This window comes from Asparagus officinalis, chromosome 5 (assembly GCF_001876935.1).
Source record: "Asparagus officinalis chromosome 5, Aspof.V1, whole genome shotgun sequence".
Lineage (NCBI taxonomy): Eukaryota > Viridiplantae > Streptophyta > Magnoliopsida > Asparagales > Asparagaceae > Asparagus > Asparagus officinalis.
The window spans coordinates 5897744-5915335 of NC_033798.1; the positions used below are offsets into that span (position 1 = coordinate 5897744).

The 17592-nt window shown below is 36.5% G+C and overlaps 2 protein-coding genes across 4 annotated transcripts in view; one reads left to right on the forward strand and one right to left on the reverse strand.

The window, feature by feature from the left end:
- The window catches only part of LOC109841448 (protein TOC75-3, chloroplastic-like), an 18476-nt gene extending 16284 nt beyond the window's left edge, over positions 1-2192 (reverse strand). Inside the window, exon 1 of the mRNA XM_020410418.1 lies at positions 2117-2192. Within this exon, the coding sequence (XP_020266007.1) occupies positions 2117-2192 (76 nt within the window). The remainder of the gene's footprint in view (positions 1-2116) is intronic.
- On the forward strand, positions 2652-14535 carry LOC109843104 (pentatricopeptide repeat-containing protein At1g11290, chloroplastic-like). Of its 3 annotated transcripts, XM_020412038.1 has the most exons (9): positions 2652-4609; positions 5503-5543; positions 8648-9007; positions 9097-9126; positions 9276-9736; positions 9944-10010; positions 10178-10250; positions 10678-11580; positions 14227-14535. In XM_020412038.1, exon 1 carries the CDS (start codon positions 2773-2775, stop codon positions 4558-4560), a length of 1788 nt encoding a protein of 595 aa, XP_020267627.1. In that variant the 5' UTR covers positions 2652-2772; the 3' UTR covers positions 4561-4609; positions 5503-5543; positions 8648-9007; positions 9097-9126; positions 9276-9736; positions 9944-10010; positions 10178-10250; positions 10678-11580; positions 14227-14535. The 3 variants fall into 3 exon arrangements, with proteins under 3 accessions (XP_020267627.1, XP_020267626.1, XP_020267628.1); XM_020412037.1 differs by lacking the exon at positions 5503-5543 and having other exon boundaries at positions 8648-9736; XM_020412039.1 differs by lacking the exons at positions 5503-5543; positions 8648-9007; positions 9097-9126.

Below are 17592 nucleotides of genomic sequence, written 5' to 3' on the forward strand. Positions count from 1 at the left end.
CCTCCCTATTGCATAATGAGTTGGCATGGCCAACTCATTATGCAATAGGGAGGGCACACCTCACCTGTCCCCTCCATTGGTCCCATATTTTGGGTCCCAGTAACAGCGCTCTTTATTTAATTTCGCTATACTTGCGGTTGAGTGTAGATACTGGAGCTTGGATCTTGCATAATGAGTTGGCATGGCCAACTCATTATGCAATAGGGAGGGCACACCTCACCTGTCCCCTCCATTGGTCCCATATTTTGGGTCCCAGTAACAGCGCTCTTTATTTAATTTCGCTATACTTGCGGTTGAGTGTAGATACTGGAGCTTGGATCCGAATGTAGCCTAGTAAACTCAATAAATAATAATAATGAATTACAAGAAACCCCCTTATTTTATGCCTGTTTTCAAAAAAAAATCCCCCTTCATCCAATAAGTTTGACAAAAAAGTCATCTTTAGCAATTAACTAAACAATTAGTTGTTGTTTGATAATAAATAGTTGAAAGGGAATATTTGAAGTTAATGCCTAACTTAGTAAACCCTTTGTAGGCGTCAAAAATTACCTATAGGTCCCCGCACACGGCTCGAGACAGAGAGAAGACGATGAACGTCGCTATCCGAGTCACAGAAGCTTAATCGACATTGACGAGTACATGAAGTGAGTCAACGAACCATGCGAAGCAACGGAACTTCGGAATAACAGGAACAAAAGCTGATCGGGAACCCCGTGTCATTTACGAAAAACGGGACACCCCTCGTGTCTCATTTATTCCACACATTATTCAATCATCGGAGCTTATAAATTTCCTCGCCGGCTTTCCAACGCACTTTGAATCACTCAAATCCGAATTCGGATGAAGAAGTTACAACGGAAATGGACAAGCGCGCAAAACGGACTGTCTCAGCCTAAGCTAAGACACCCCGAGGTGTCTCGGCCTCGCTGAGACGCCCGTGGGTGTCTTAGACCCTAACAATCTGATTTTTTTGGTTGTTACGCGGTTTTAACCGTCTGGATTCCCCGGAGCCTATAAATATAGCCTCAGGACCTTAATTTTTTCGGATCTAGAATTTTGGAGAATAGGCGAAGCCCTGCCGGACTGAAGATTGATCAAGTTCTTCAGCACAGGAGAGAAAGTTTCTTCAGATCTACATCGCCTGTGTTCGTTCCTTAGGATTATCCCGTTGCGGTAATCTTAAGAAGAGCAATTATCTCGCCGTTGTCGAGATAAGCGCTTCTGCTTCTAGATTCCTTCGCGGATCGACGAAGTCTTGGATCTGATCTAATTGTCAGGTGGTCCACATATATTGACGTCCCTGTCACCGGCCAAAAATCCACGCAAGCAAGAGACGACGAACGGATCTTGTGTTATTTTCGAGAGAGTTGTAATTCCTTTATTTCTTTCTTTTATTGATTATTTGAATTCTTTGTAAACGGCTAAAGTTATAATGAGTTCAGTGATAAAGGCAACTTTTAGCGAAAACACCCTTCACCGGAGGTTATAAATAATTTAATTTTGTCAGGATTTGATAGGCAATGTGAAATGTTAAGTTTTTTTGTGTTTGACAAATAAAGGGCTTAGTTACCATAAATCCTAAATTAATAATTGTAATACTCTTTTTTCAAATTTCATTTCTTTTAGGTGGGCTCGTTAACCCCTCTAAATAAGGGTTATCTAATTTTAAGAGTTGTAAATGATTTGTTAGCTCTTTGATTAAATTTACCTGTTTAGAGGGTTAAAGAAGAGTCAAACTCCATTGATCCGTTTCTTAACCTCTTGTCAAACGGAACCTTAAGTTTTGTTGTTTAGACAACTGCATAAAGTTAAACTTTAGCACTTGAGCATATACATGCACTTTGAATTGGCATGCTGTGGAAGTTGAAATCTAGTTATTTGCAAATTCACATATACCCTCAAGTAGCCATATTTGCATATTGACCCTTCGGAATCTAGGATATTCTTACCTTTTCTCTTAGTTGTTTTCTTTATGGAAAATATTTGTCTTCATTTAAAATTTAGCAATCTCAAAAGGAATCCAATGAGCTGTATATATTCGTTAAATTATGTAACAAGATGCGAAAACATATTCTAACGAGTGAGTTGTCCTTCGCAAAGTCGAGTGATAACATACTGGCCCCCTCATTTAGCATGAGAAAATTTTCTCTCTTCACCAAAGTTATGCTAAGAAATGCTTCTAGTATGTTCATAATCTCATCTTAGTTGTTCAGCTAAAAATTTATCCCTTCAGCAATTAAAATTTGATGACATCAAGTTGCGGGGTGTTTTTAACTCTGGGGAAAATGGTGGCAATGAGCAGATACTTTGACCATGGGGTTGACGTTGCAAATATATGATTGATTCGGGGAACTAGGTTAAAAAAGGTAAGGACAAATTTTCAAAACCAATCTATTTAGAATCTTAATTGCAAAAAACGATCTATTTGTAACTTAATTATCAAAATCAACCAAGTTTCAGTCAACCGGTTAAAACTGGGTAGATTTTGATAAAAACTAGCTGTAACTGGATCGATTTTGATAAAAAAAAGTTTCGTAAATTATTTCACTAAAATCTACTCAGTTTTAACTGGTTGAAACTGTGCTGATTTTGATAATTAAATTCGAAAATGATCGATTTTTACAATTAAGTTTCTAAAAGGTTTAGTTTTAAAAATACGATATCGGAGGTTACGGGATTCCGATTGGGTCGATGAACTCGAGGTTTTAGGATCAGGGCTTTACAGTTCAAATCGCGGTGGAAATCACCGCCTTTAGAGAAGATGACGGTACGATGCTTCGCCAATTCTTTCCTCCTATCCTACACCCACCACCCCCACGAGCAACCTCTCTCCTCGCCCAAATCCCCTTCACATCCACCGCCGACCCAAAATGGTCGCCATCGTATTCATCCCCCTACTCCTTCGTCCAAATCCTCTCCTCCGCCGCCAAATCCTTCTCTCTCTCAACTGGACAACAAACCCATTCCTCCATCTTGAAGCTCGGTCTCATCTCCAATGTCTTCATCAGCACTGCCCTCCTCGATCTATATTCGAAATGCTGCAGATTCTCCGAGGCCCAGAAACTGTTCGATGAAATGCCTCAACGAAACTCAGTCACTTGGAACGCCCTCATTTACTCCCATTCCCAGTCCCCGAATCCAACCCACGCCTTGAAATCATTCAAGGAGATGATCTTACTTGGGTTTTCTCTGACCCCTTTCAGCATCTCAAGCGTTCTCGTTGCGTCCTCGCATATTGGGGATTTGAGAACTGGGGAAATGGTTCATTGTGTTGGGGTTAAGCATGGGGTTTGCTCTAATTTGGTTGTGGGTACTTCGTTGGTTGACGTGTACTCTAGATGTTGCGATGTTTGCAGTGCGAGGAAAGTGTTTGATGGAATGGGTGAGAGAAATGTGATCACTTGGACTTCGCTGGTTACTGGTTACGCATTGGATCAAAGACCACAGGAAGCCATGAGCTTGTTTAGAGAGATGAAGATCCAAGGAGTTCAAATGAACAGAGTAACTTATAATAGCCTACTCACTTCGTTCACTGTGTTTGAAGATCTCGGTCATGGCAAACAAGTGCATTGCCTCGTGATCAAAGAAGGCCTTGATTCAGATCCTTTTATATCGGTCACGTTGGTGACAATGTACTCAAAATGTGGTAGCTTGGAGGACTTTGTTAATTTGTATCCTGATATTTTGATCCATGACCAAGTTTCTTGCAATTCAATAATAGCAGGATTTTCCCACCTGGGGAATGACACTGAAGTGCTGAGGAGGTTCTTGCACATGCGAAGAGAGTCCATGGAAGTGGACTTCTTCACATTCGCAAGCGTGCTCAGAGCTATCGGGGTCTTTTCATCTCTCCAAGATGGCAAGCAAACTCATGCTCTAATTCTAAAATCTGGACACATGTCAAATGTTTGCGTCCAAAATGGGCTTGTTTCAATGTATGCAAGGTGTGGCGTGATCGATGACTCTGAGAAAGTTTTCTCTTCAATGGAAGAGCCAAATATCGTATCGTGGAATTCTCTTCTGTCTGGATGCGCTCAGCACGGGTATTGCATAGAGGCATTACGATTGTTTGAACAGATGAGAACGATTAGAATCAAACCCAATAGTACCACTTTTCTATCGGTTCTCTCTGCCTGCAGCCATGCTGGGCTTGTAGACAAAGGGCTCGAATATTTCAACTTGATGAGGCAATGTGACTCTTCAATAGTGGCAAGACTTGAGCATTACACTTGTATGGTCGACCTCCTGGGTAGAGCAGGTTATCTGGATGAAGCTGAGGCTTTTATAAACACAATTCCCATGAAGCCAGATTTGAAGGTGTATAGAGCTCTGTTGAGTGCTTGTAAAGTTCATGGAAATTTGGAGATGGCAAAGAGAGCGGCGAGGCGTGCATTTGAGATTTGCCCGAGTGATCCCTCGGCGTTTGTGTTGCTATCGAGTGTGTTAGCAGGGGATGAGTGCTGGGAGAGTGCGTGTGGATTGCGAGGTTTGATGGCAGGAAAAGGAGTGAAGAAGGAGCCAGCATGGAGTTTGGTTGATGAAAGGGTTTCTGTTATGTAAATGCCAAAGAAGTGCTTTTTGAAGAGGAAATGAAAGAAAGATTTTGATGGTGAGTTTATATCTTGAATTTTGAGTTTCCCTCATATGGATGAACCTTTCTAACTTTGTTGTTATCTTTCTTGGCTGTGATAGGTTTCAACATTGACTTAGATAAAGAATTTGTTGTAGATATAATTCAATCTCAGATTAACAACAGATATTGTGATTTTGGTAAATAATGCACATATGAGTATGAGTGGGTGAAAAGAAAATATTTCAACAATATAAGACCAGCAAAATACTTATGAAAAATTCATTGTGAGCTTTCATGATCTCCGTATTATTTGTGTATAGTCTCAGGCTCGCTCAAAACGTCATTATATATACACACACACACACACACACACACACATAATAATTATAAGGGAATAATTTTTGTTTATAAATTTAAATACAATTTGAAAAGTAAAGTTTTTAGTAGAATAAATATACTTTGATATTCGATAATATTCATGAATATTTAACAAATTTCGAGTATTCGAGTTTGAATTCGATAATATTAAACAAATACAAATACGAACATTATTCGATTCGATTGTTTACCACCCCTAAATAAAATGTTAAAAAATTTTTTTTCACAGAAATATCGCGGCATCGCGCAGGTCAAATTTGCTACCAAGTTGTTATAAATGTTAGGGACGTTTGTTGTGATCTCCGACCACCGTAATTTCAACTATCGAAATGTTTCTTACTTCTTTTAACCAGTGAAAATTAACATATTAAATTTGGACAAAATCTGGGTTAATTTGCACGCTGAGCTTGACACCCTGAGGCAATGTTTGTTGGAGTGGCCGATCTTGGTTATAATGGACCTTGCTCCCTTATATGGGATAGAACTGGAAATTTCACATAGAAAGCCAAAACCCTAACACTAAAAATCACATTTTCTCTTCTGCGTGGCAGGGAGAGAAACAGCAGCTTCTTCTTTCACACCTTCAGCCATGGTAAGGATCTGTTATTTTTTAATTTCCAAATTTATTACAATTTATGCGAATCGAAGTATATATTAAGATTTACAGTGAATAATTCCTTTTCCCCCCAAATGTATTACAAATTTATACAGGTTTGATGACCTCAACCAGCACCGCGCTTCTAAATTTTTGAATTGGTAGCACTATAGGTTTCTTAGCCATGTGATACTAATACTATGCTTGCATTCTTTATATATATGCTTCGATGTAAAGCTGGGAGCATGATAGGTTAGCATTTTCATCTTAGTTCTATTAGGTGCGATTACAAAAGTGTCTTTGTCCCCAGTTTTTGGGATTGGCGACATGAATCATATTCTTCCATTCAGCTCTATTTTAAGTCGTCCCTACGTTAAACGAACTGTTGTCATATCTTTTTTTCGTGGCGTTGATGAAGTTTCCCAATCTTTGTAATGGACCTTTAGTATTCTCTGTTAGTTTTGCTTGAGCCAAGCTGTTTGATGTGGTGATATGCAGTCATAAACTTGGTAATTTGGAAACATTGTTCTTGGCTTTGCCCTATTATTTATAGTAATCCTGTCATTGACCTGAAGAGGCTTGGTTGATGAGGATGGACATTGTATCCGGTTTGTACTGTGTTCTTTTTTTTTTGAAGGCTAGGTTTGACTGAAGGATCTCTAAGAGAAAGCTCCTGACTGTATTTAAAGTAATTAATCTTCTTATCAATGGGTTATCATTTAAATGTGTCCTCTCTTTTTGGATGAATATGATTTAGACTGGACCATGTGCGGTTGAATTTGGAAAGTAATGCATCTACTGCAATTTGCATCTAATGGACTGACCTTAAGCCAAGGTATACTGGAATATCTGTGGTCTACCTTTCTCTTGAGATCAATTAACATTTTTTTTGCATGTTGTTGATCCTTGCTTTATAACATATATATTTTGCAAAATGATTTCAGTAGCACGACGAGCATCCGTCATTTGTTTTCTTCAAATTGTGTTAATCCAAGATGAATAGTTAATAAAAACGCGCGAAGCATTTTACCTATGTCACTTAACATATTCTTATTCTGCATGTTATACTAGTCACTATCTACTAATTATTTTTCAGATAGAACCTGGATGCCCTAGTCAAATAATGTTAAGAGTTTTTAAGTTCTGTAATTGTTACAGCTTCTTATGATATCATGCACAAGAAATGTATGTAGATGAAGCCTTATGTATGTAGCACTACAAGAAAAAAAAGTAATTCCCAACATTTATTTCCCAAGGCTTTAATAAAATGCTGGAATGTGGCTAACAATTTTCAAGGAAATGCTGGGACTTTCTCCTATTTTGCAAGCCCATTAAAGGCCAACAGTAACCCCGTACATTCAATAGCTTCACTACCCCTCAGCTCAAATTCAAGTCCCAAATCCCAATCTCAAGCTCTCCGATCGATCGCCTAATTTTGACAGCAAAATCTCTCCGATCGACTGTCGTCCTCTCCCATCTCAATCTCAATCGCAAACCTCTCTGATCTCGCCAACCTCTTCGAATGATTATCATCAACAATGAAACCCTAGACCCCAACCTTGACCTCTGAAGTTCCCTTGACCTCGTCATCGATGTCAACCTCGGCCTCATCGTCTCCTACTCGATCCACCGTCAACAATGTCCAGCCAATCTTAGCCCTTCATCGGCTCCTCAAACCCTAAGCCAATGGTTAGTATTCTAGTTTTATGAATTGAATTTCCAATTTTGCAAATAAAGTTGGAAATTAGCTTGCGGATTGAGATTTTCTCAAATTTTTGTGATTTTTTGTGATTTTTTTGGTGTTCAGTTATATATTTGTTAAGCTATGTATGATTGGATCTAGTGATGTTAGTAATTAAATGTTTGTTGACTGAATTGCTTAAGAATTCGTAGATCTAGTAATAATCTCATTGATCGTTTATCTGTTCATGGAAATTACACTGGACATTTTCTTTTTGAAGTATCTGTTTTTTGTATTTTGTGATACTAGTATTAATAGTGTTATTTGATTTGCATTTCCTTTACTCTCGAATCAAATTCTTGAACTGCCTTGTTGTTATTATTATCCAGAGTATTTCAAAGCATGGTAATGTGGCTTAATTGGTGGATTTATTATTTTAGCAGAACTGCATGTTCTGTACATTGTATATCGAGCTGAGATGAAAGTTTAACTTTGATGATTCATATCAAAATTTAAACATCAATATGCATTGAACTTTAGATAGCCTAGAAGGAGTTTGAGTAGAAAAAACTATGATTGCATGACGCGGTCATTGGAAGGATTATTGAGCCAAAGATGGAAAAGAACTATGAGCAGAGTGTATTTTGTTCCCACTTGTGTGTCTTTGGTGCTAATGATTTGTAAATCAGCTAGTCTCTAGTTATTGAGTAATGAGGCTGTAGATGTTAATGTGGCTTAGGATTTTTTTTGGCAGACATTTCATTCGTGCATTTAGGACGGGTTTGTTTTAACTTGCGCTGGAAATTGACCCATCATTAAAAGGTCTTTTAACTTTGAAAAATGACAATGCACAAGCTATCATCTGTAAGAATTCTCCTAAATCATTGTGCATGCTGCCAATGGAGACGAAAGGCTTTGTGATTAGCTCATAACTCGGGAGTAATCATTGCTTCAGCAAATAAATCTGTGTTGTAATCTTAAATTTTAAGGAAATGGCTTAATCCCAGTTCTTTTCATTTGGTCAGCGAACTTTCACAGGCTTTAATCTTTGGCTTTTAAATAAATGGTTATGATTTGAATGTTCAAGTGAAAAGGATTCATTTAGTTAGAGCTGAAATATTTCTCACCTCTATGATGTATTTAGAGACATATATTAAACATTTTGTGTCTGCTTACATATCTATGATCTCATAAATACACGATATAATAATTTAATAGTAAATGTTGACTTTCTATTAATAAGTATTAGGTACATGGCTTGAATGAGTATTATTTACATGTTTTTTTTGGTTAATCGAATGTTTGTGCATCTTGTTTAAAATTTAGTGGAGTTTTTGATGTAGTGCTTGCTTATGGAATAGTTTGTTGTTGATCAGTTACAAGATGATAAATTATGAAATCTTACTTTTTAAATATTTAGGTACAATTTTCATATTTTGTCATCATTCTGCATGGATAGATCTTGGATTGATAGACCAGTTAAAAGTAAAGAATTCGTGGATGGTTTTGCTCGTTTCTTGGACTTAGCTTTTGAAAAATCAACATGGGAGGAAAAAATTTGTTGTCCATGCAAGGGTTGCTGTAATCGGAATTATAAAGATAAGAAGAATGTGATACAAGATGTTTTCAAGAAGGGTTTCTTGCAGGTTTATGGGCGATGGGTGTTCCATGGGGAACACATGATAGAAGATCATAATGATATTCCTTATTCTTCAGATATGAATTGTGGAGAGGCCAAATATCAAGAAAGACTAGCTCAGTCATAGAGAGGTGGGATCAGGTACTTGGGAAGTAGTAACTCAAGTACTCATTAGGGCAAAAACATGGTAGAATTCAAATTTTTGACATAACAACTATTCTTTTGTGCAGCTAAAATCTTCTAAGGGTAAGGATGCAGAGGTATTTTCCTATTATGCAAATCCCAATACATTTATACTTAAATTTAGATGTATGCCATAGAATCTGAAATAAGTGAAAACATATTATATGTTCATCTATCTAGCTACCATGTTATATTACCACATGCTGATGCTTAGCAACTCTTACAGGATATGGATAAAATACAAGAAAAAATCGGGACTCGAACCTTATCAGAGGACACTCTTGAAGTGGAAACCCTCGTGGACTTTGAGTTTAGAGGAGAAGACAGTATTGGACATAGCAGGGGCCATGGGTTTGGATGCCCACCTTCAAAATTGAAAGGAGTAAGAGGAAAATTGCAAAAAAAGGTCGTGGTTGGTCTCAATCTGTTGACGTGTCAAATGACTTAATGAAGATGCAAGATACAATTTTACAAATGAATAACAATTATCAACAACAAATGGCGTAAATGCAAGCTGTTCATCAACAACAAATGGCCCAAGTGCAAGTTGGGTGTCAACAAGAAATGAGACAAATGAAATCACAAATGAAGCAAATGCAAAATCAAATGGAGTTTTGGACAAGAATATGGACTAATAAGGTTGAGAACTCCAATATTAGTAACAATGATATTTTTGGAAATAAACAGGTACCCTACTTAATCTATTCAATTTAAGCTTATGTTATCATTTCTGAAGTAGATTTTGATTTTTCTCTAGGAAAGACTTGAGCCTATCATTTAGATTGAAAACTGAAAGTGGGTTATATTAGGTGTTGATTTGTTAGGCAACTATTATGGAGCATTTATCAACAGTTTAACTAATGAGTTTTAATATTTTATTTTCTGTATTAATAGGTTCCGAGCATCTCTAGTGGACATGGAGATTATCAACCCGATTTTGGGCACTGACATCTACAAGCTGGTCAGTTTTTTATATGTTTGCAGCTGTGAACCTAGGATTCAGAATTATATCTAGTTCCTATTGTAGCTTGAAGTCATTTATCTTAGTTGATTGTACTCTGAGACTACAGTATGTATATTCACAAGTGAAGGATGAAATAATTTGCATTTTGTTTTTTTGTGATGTAGGAAAAGCTAGCAGGGCATTTTTCACCTCAAGATATGGGCACATATGTGATTGTTTTGTGACAAGTTACTAATGGTTGGGACCATCTCATTTTTCATCCTAAATATCTTAATAAATCTTGCATTGCAAATAGACTCTAGCCTGGTTCCTTTTCTTTGTTATGGTGGTATTTGATGCTAGATGATCTTTTAGGTGGTCGGTCTAGGGTCCCAAAATTCATATCGTAGTTACATGAAACTGTGAGCATTTAGGATTTGTTGAAGTTGCTTGTTTTACTATAATTGCTAAGTGCAGTTGCAACTTGTAATAACAATTTGGAGTCCAATATAGTCAACAAAGTGAATTTAGATACGAGTCGTAGTTACAACCTTTTTGAGTTGAAATGCGGTGTTTAGATTATATATACTCTTGCCAGCATGCCTAGTTTTAAAAACACTTGGATAGTAGGCTATCTTTTCGGTGGATTTACAATTTATAATTCTATTTATGTTTGATTTTGCAGGTAGAAAAGTTAAAGAGAAGGTAGCACAGGGAGGAGCAAAGAGCTCACGTGAGGGATGAGAGCAAAAAATGTGATGAGTTGTTCAATGAATTCTATAAGGCTACGTTTGGGAACTTGGATTTGGGCCTGGATTTGAAATCCAGGGCAGCCCAAATCCAAATATCTTGTTTGGATTTCAAATTTGGTTTAGATTTTAAATCAGATGATTTTGTAGAGGTAGATTTTGAAGCGCAATATTATGGATTTGAAATCCCACCCTGACCCTCGTGATTCATCAAATCCAATCCCCTTTATCTCATCGATCTCTGTCTCCTAAAAATCCCGATTCTCTCTCTCTCTCTCTCATAACCCTAGACTAAGTCGATCGCCACCTCCAGCCAACGCCTGGCCTCCGACTCCGATCCCTCTTCTCCGGCGACCTAGCCTCCCTCTTTCCTTTGTCTCCAGCCGTTCTCCACCCCGAACCATCGCCTAGAACTTTCCGCAAAAATCCCTAACCTGAGAGGTTTCCCCTTCACTGAGATCTTCATCTCTAGCGATCCGACGGCGACGGAGGCAGAGATTCAAGCAGAGAGTTCTGTAAGCATCACTTTGCCTACTCTCAAGATTAATTTCCCCTCTCTCACCTCTTTTTGATCTTTCATCAACCTTCAGTTACAACTACGATGAATTCACTTCGAAGAATTGACCCAAAATTTTTGGAAACGCGCCCCAATTTATGGTGCAGATTTGGCAGTTCTGCTCGCTATGAGGGGTTCAATTACTAGGGATTGGCTTGCGAAGCTGTGGACTGAAGAAAGGAAGAAGCTTTCCATGACAGAGAAGAGGAGAGAGAGGATTGTTAAGCAACCTCCAGATAGTCAAAATCTTGGCGGGTTATTATCCCCTAATTCACGTGAGGAGGTAAGAACTAGGGTTTGGTGAACTTTAAATTTTTGGATAATGTATTTGTTTGTTATGCATAGAGGTAAATTTTGTTGGGTTTGTGAGCTTCTGTATCGAAATGTAATGTATTATATACATGTATATATGGGGCTGTAGATTCCAGACTATATGAATTCAAGAGGCTTCAGCCGCTGACATTACTCCCAAAATGAATTGGTAATAGTTCAAGGAGTACACTCCTTAACCCCAGAGTGTACTCCTTATACATTCTACCAAATATATGCAACATTAACAACATAGTATTACCAACCACAAAATACACAAAAAAGAAATAAACGTAAACATCCATCTTTGATTTCCTTAATATATCAATAGGGCAATCACTTCCTCCCTGCATTGTCCCTCCATGTTGCCTTGTATATATAGCAGCATGGCCAGCAACATCAGCTTCATCTCCAGCTTCAAGTTTCCCTAACCAATAGGAGGCAAAATGAGTGTTTTCCTTTCCTCCAAAGTTGCAGAGGGTGACTACTTTTGTGCATGAAAATTTTGTTATTTCTCCCCAAACACTCCAAGCAAAAGATTATAAATTCCAAGCCATGTATAATAACCTATGGATTTGAAATTCTTGACGGGATTCTAAATCCTATAATATTAAGATTTGAACCAAACAGCCTTAAGGATCTGAGGATAACAAATCATAAAGATACTTTCTGTTAAAGGGACAAAAGTTGTTAGTTATTGTCAGTGACTGTAACTAACATTAGGTTTGAGTTTCTCATAATATTATGGTCATGTTGTATGATTGTGTTATATTCTATGTCTTGAGTATTTAAAGCCTTCTGTTACCAAATCTTATTATTCATAGATGCTGGTCGGTCATTGATGTTTCCCAAAAAAATTACATGAGAGCCGGTATGTGATAATGGATGCGTGCTACCCACAATCTGTATGTACTAGTCTCTTCCATTTGGGATACTGAAGTTTTTGATATTTCTATATTTTGTATTACGAAGAGTGGCTTCTCAATTTCAATCTCATGGTTTTTGGGAATGTTGTTAACTCTTCCAGCCTGTGGGTTTTATTCACGAGCGAAGCAATCTCATCTTTAGGCAGATTTGTTACTACTCTCCATTTAAGCATAAGAATGTAATGATGTTGGGCATTATATTTTGTTTATTTTGTGGTGCGATGCGTTTCCTTACTTATCTGCATTTCATGAGCACATTTGCTAATTTTCTTTTGCTCCATGGATTGGAAAGTACTCTCCAAATATTAGCTGACTATTTGACCTATTGCTATTGTCTATGCCTCTTTTTCATTAAAATGGGATTAGTTATGAAGCACAAGGCTTAGTAGATATTGATAGACTTGCAAGGTGTCAACCTGACATCAACCAGTCCTCTCAAGTTTCTGCCAAGTTCTCAGGCATGGAAACTATTGACAGAAACTGAGAAGGTATTTTGGCAGACAGAAAGACAACCCACTTTGATGGTGATGTTGTTTCAGCTAGTTTAAGTTTGCACAATTAGAGAGCAAGACTTTGTAATTTTCTAAGACCAAGACTCTAGAAGGAGGTAATGACACTTGCTGTATGTTATTACATTATTAGAAGCACAAAGAAGCCATAGAACCAACAAAAATTTCCATTTTATATTATTGCTTTTCACTTATATGACATAAGTAGATTCAAGAAGGAACCTTAAGCTGAACATTCATCAGCAACCATTTTGTGGGTAGAAGTGTAAGCATTTCATCTTTATCATTAACTATCCAACGTCTCACTGAATAAAATGATATATCATGTTGATTATGTTTATTTTACTAAGAATAATCATGTCTTGAAGAACCTTTGACTTAAAATATGACATCGTACTTTGACTTAAATCTGTTATTGTTAACTTCTTTCTGAGTATGATTCTATGACTTAAAATATGACATCGTACTTTGACTTAAATCTGTTATTGTTAACTTCTTTCTGAGTATGATTCTACAAAAATATTTTAGTTTCTCTGCTGTTATTGTTAACTTCTTTCTGAGTATGATTCTACAAAAATATTTTAGTTTCTCTGCAAATATAAGAGGACAACAAAGAAATATTCATGTCATGGTCTATAATCTCCCTCCTTTCCCACCACCTTCCCCTCCCCCCTCCTCTCTGAGCTTTTATTTTCCAAGCAATAGTGGATAAATGCTTGACGACTGACAATATTAACACTTGGCCATCTTGTTTTCACATGTGATATCCTATTATCTGTATAAGCATTTTGCAATAAACTAATGGATTATTGTTTGAATGTGTAGTCTCTGTTGTATTTGGGGCATATTAGTGTTTTATGGCTACATCATAGGATCTTCTTTGCAAAATCCTCTTTCATCACCTTTTTATTACCGCTAAGCACATGATACTGGGATTGAGGGTTTGATGATACATGTCGAGAAGGGGGAAATTCATGTTATAAACTTTCCAATTGATTAATATGTGTATAGGCATTTTGTGTATAATTATATATTTCACATTCTAGTTATTGCATATTGGATCTTGTTTGGCAGATAAAACTTTCTCATGTGAGTTGTATATTTGTTTTTAATATTTATTCAGATTCAGATGATATTCCTAGGTTTGGTCAAAGTTGTAAGTGAAATTTTGTCTTTGGTTTGCAGGCGTGGAAGAAGATTACAAGCGATTTCGTTTGTTGTATAGAAGCGTGAGACTGTGATTCAAGGGTCATCCTCATTTTTTCCTTCTTCAGAAATTTCTTGTATTCTTTTTTCTTTTTTGGGCACTCCTTTAATTTCTATAGAAATTCAAGCTTGGTATATCAAAGACCAAATTGACTATGTAATTATCAACTGTACCTGCTCTGTTTATATAGGATGATGTTTGAGCATGGCTTATGGGTTGAAATCAAGATGTAGATAGCTACATTTTTAATGCACAACATGTGGAATTATTACTTATTTGCTCTGATATCAACTTATTCTCACTTTGAATATGTGTGAAATATGAAACAAGCCTCAAGTGTTTTCCAGCCTGGATATCTGTGAAATATGTAATGGTGATCTGTTATTTAGATGTTTATTTTGTAAGATACCTGATATGTTTGTAGAGTTTTCTTCATTTTTATTTTGCTAAAAGTCTCGCAAGTTATGGTGGATAATGAATTTGAAAACTTAGCAAATGTAGTTATCATCGCCAAAATTAGCTAAATTTGTGTTTTTTGGTTACTATTTTACACATCTCCATTGCATTTGATGTAAACAAGACGGGTTAAGAGAATAAGTTTTCTTAAAACATCAATTTTAAATTTAAATTCATGTATAATAAAGTATCCAAACACTAGATTTTGAAATCAAAGATTTTAAATCCTTTCATTTAATAAATTAAGATATCCAAACGAAAGATTTCTTAAATCATGGATTTCAAATTCTAAATTTTAAAGTTAGATTTTGTAAAGGCATATGATATGCTAAACTGGGACTTTATCTTGGAGGTTATGAAGGCTAAAAATTTTGGAGCTAAATGGCTTAACTGGGTTAATTTGTGTTTAAAAGGAGGTATGTCTGCCATTAACATAAATGGTAAAGTTGGTTCTTGGATTATGTCCAAAAGAGGGGTTCGTCAAGGCGACCCTTTATCTCCTCTTCTCTTTGTTTTGGCTGCTGACTCCTTTACTAGGATGATGAACTTGGCAGTTGAGTCTTTCCTTATTGAAGGTTTAGGTCCTAACAATATGACTCATAAAATTTGTTGTTTACAATATGCTGCTGATACATTGATTTTTTGTAAAAACAATAAAGAGCAGCTGACTGTTTTGAAGATGATCTTATATTGTTTTGAACTTGCTTCTGGATTAAAAATAAGCTTTAATAAGAGTATTCTTATTGCTCTTGAGGATAATGAAACTTTGCAACAGAATTTGGCTATTATGTTGAATTGCAAAAGTGGGAGTTTCCCCATTACTTACCTTGGAATTCCTTTGAGACCTGGAAAATTAAAAAAAGAAGACTGGTCTCCTTTGATTGAGAAGATAGAAAGAAGGCTAGCAAAAGAAGACTGGTCTCCTTTGATTGAGAAGATAGAAAGAAGGCTAGCCTTGTGGAAAGGAAAGTCTTTATCAAGAGGGGGCAGACTTGTTTTAGTCAATTCTGTTCTTTCATCTATGCCAATTTTTTGGATGTCTTTCTTTGTTTTTCCTATGTGACTTATTGACAAAATTGATAAAATGAGAAGGAGATTCTTGTGGACTGGATCTCTTGATCATAAAGGCTCTTCTAATTTGGTCAAATGGGAGGAGGTTTGTAGACCTAAAAATTTTGGAGGTTTGGGAGTAATAAATTTAAGAGTTATGAACAAAGCTCTGTTGGGGAAATGGCTTTGGAAATGGTTTGATAATAAACTGGAACTTTGGAAGCAAATCAGTTTTTACAAGTATTTTGAGAGAAGAAATTGGACAGAATTTTTTTATTCTGGTAGGAATTTATTAACTCAGTTTTGGAAGAATTGTTTTGATAATGTTGAGAGTTTTTTATGCAGTTCTGTTGTGGAGGTGGGGAGGGGTAATCGAACTTTGTTTTGGCTTGACAAATGGGTAGGTTCTTCTACCCTTGCTTCTAAGTATCCTTCCCTTTTTAACATCACTTCTTCTCCTTTTGCCTCCATTAGCAGTTTGAGAAAGAAAGTGAATGATGAATGGATATGGAATATCCAGTTTAGAAGACAATTGACTGGAAATTTGGTTTTCCAATACTTCAAATTGTTGAATGATATTAGAGAGTTAATCTTTGATCAAAGGGAAGACAGGAGAATATGGTTTTGGGGAACTAAAGGCAGTTTCACAGTTAAATCATATTATCAGTTTCTTATGGATGGGGGTTTAAGATTTGATTGTGCAAATCTCTGGCAGCTTCCTGTCCCTTTAAAGGTGAAATTTCTTGTTTGGTTGGCATTAAGACAAGGTTTAAATACAAAAGATAATTTAGAGAAGAAGGGAATTCATCTGGATTTGATGTGCAGCTTATGTTCTAAAGAAGTGGAAAGTCATTTTCATTTGTTTGTGGAGTGTGAGTTTGTATTCTCTATTTGGAGATATATTCAATATAAATTGAAGATTGAAAAGGATTTTAGACTGAACTCCCTAAAAGAGATTTGGATTAATTGATTTATGGGAGAAGATGATAACAGTAAGGTGGAAAGACATGTTACTATCTGTTCTCTTATATGGTGTATTTGGCAGGAACGTAATGATAGAATCTTTTCTAACAAAAGGAAGAGATCCCTGGAGATTTTGAGCAAAATTTTGATATTTTCATCATTTTGGTTAGGTTCTAAACCTATAACTGCGCGAGCTGCTAGGCTTCAAGAGAGGAGAAGGAAAAGAGCTGCTGAAGGACATGTTGATGCTGGAGTTGCGAGTACAGTGCCTCAACTTGAATGATTCTTAACTCCAGATTCTTGAAGTTTCTTTGGTTTTTTTGGTTTTTGAGTTTTAAAACTCTGGTTAAAGATACAGTGATCTGCTATTTTGTTTTGGTAGTAGTTGATAGCTTCCTCTTTGCTTTGGGAAAGGATTATCCTATGTTGTGGAGCAGGAGCTCTTTTGATATGTAAGTTTTGTTGGAACTAGAGTACACACTCTTGGTTGGGGGTGTGTATTTGTTTGTAACAACCAAGTTTAAATATTAATTTAGCTGGCTGAATTACTGTTATGATTAACAGTAATTCATCCTTTTTCTCAAAAAAAAAAAAAATTCTAAATTTAAAATCCCTTGATTTTAAATGAACTTCTCAAATCCAAATCCAAGTTCCCAAACGTAGCCTAAGAATATTAGCTCGCTTTTGTATACATACGCCATTTCGTGTTTAGTTTGGAGAAACTGAAGATATTTGTATGGGGGCATGGAATTTGATAGGAATATCAGTTTGATTTTGTATCCATATCAGCACAATCTTCTTGGTAGTTTTTGCCAAGTATGACATTATTCACAGTACATCGGTCAAGGACATTGGTGGCCTACAATGCACAATGT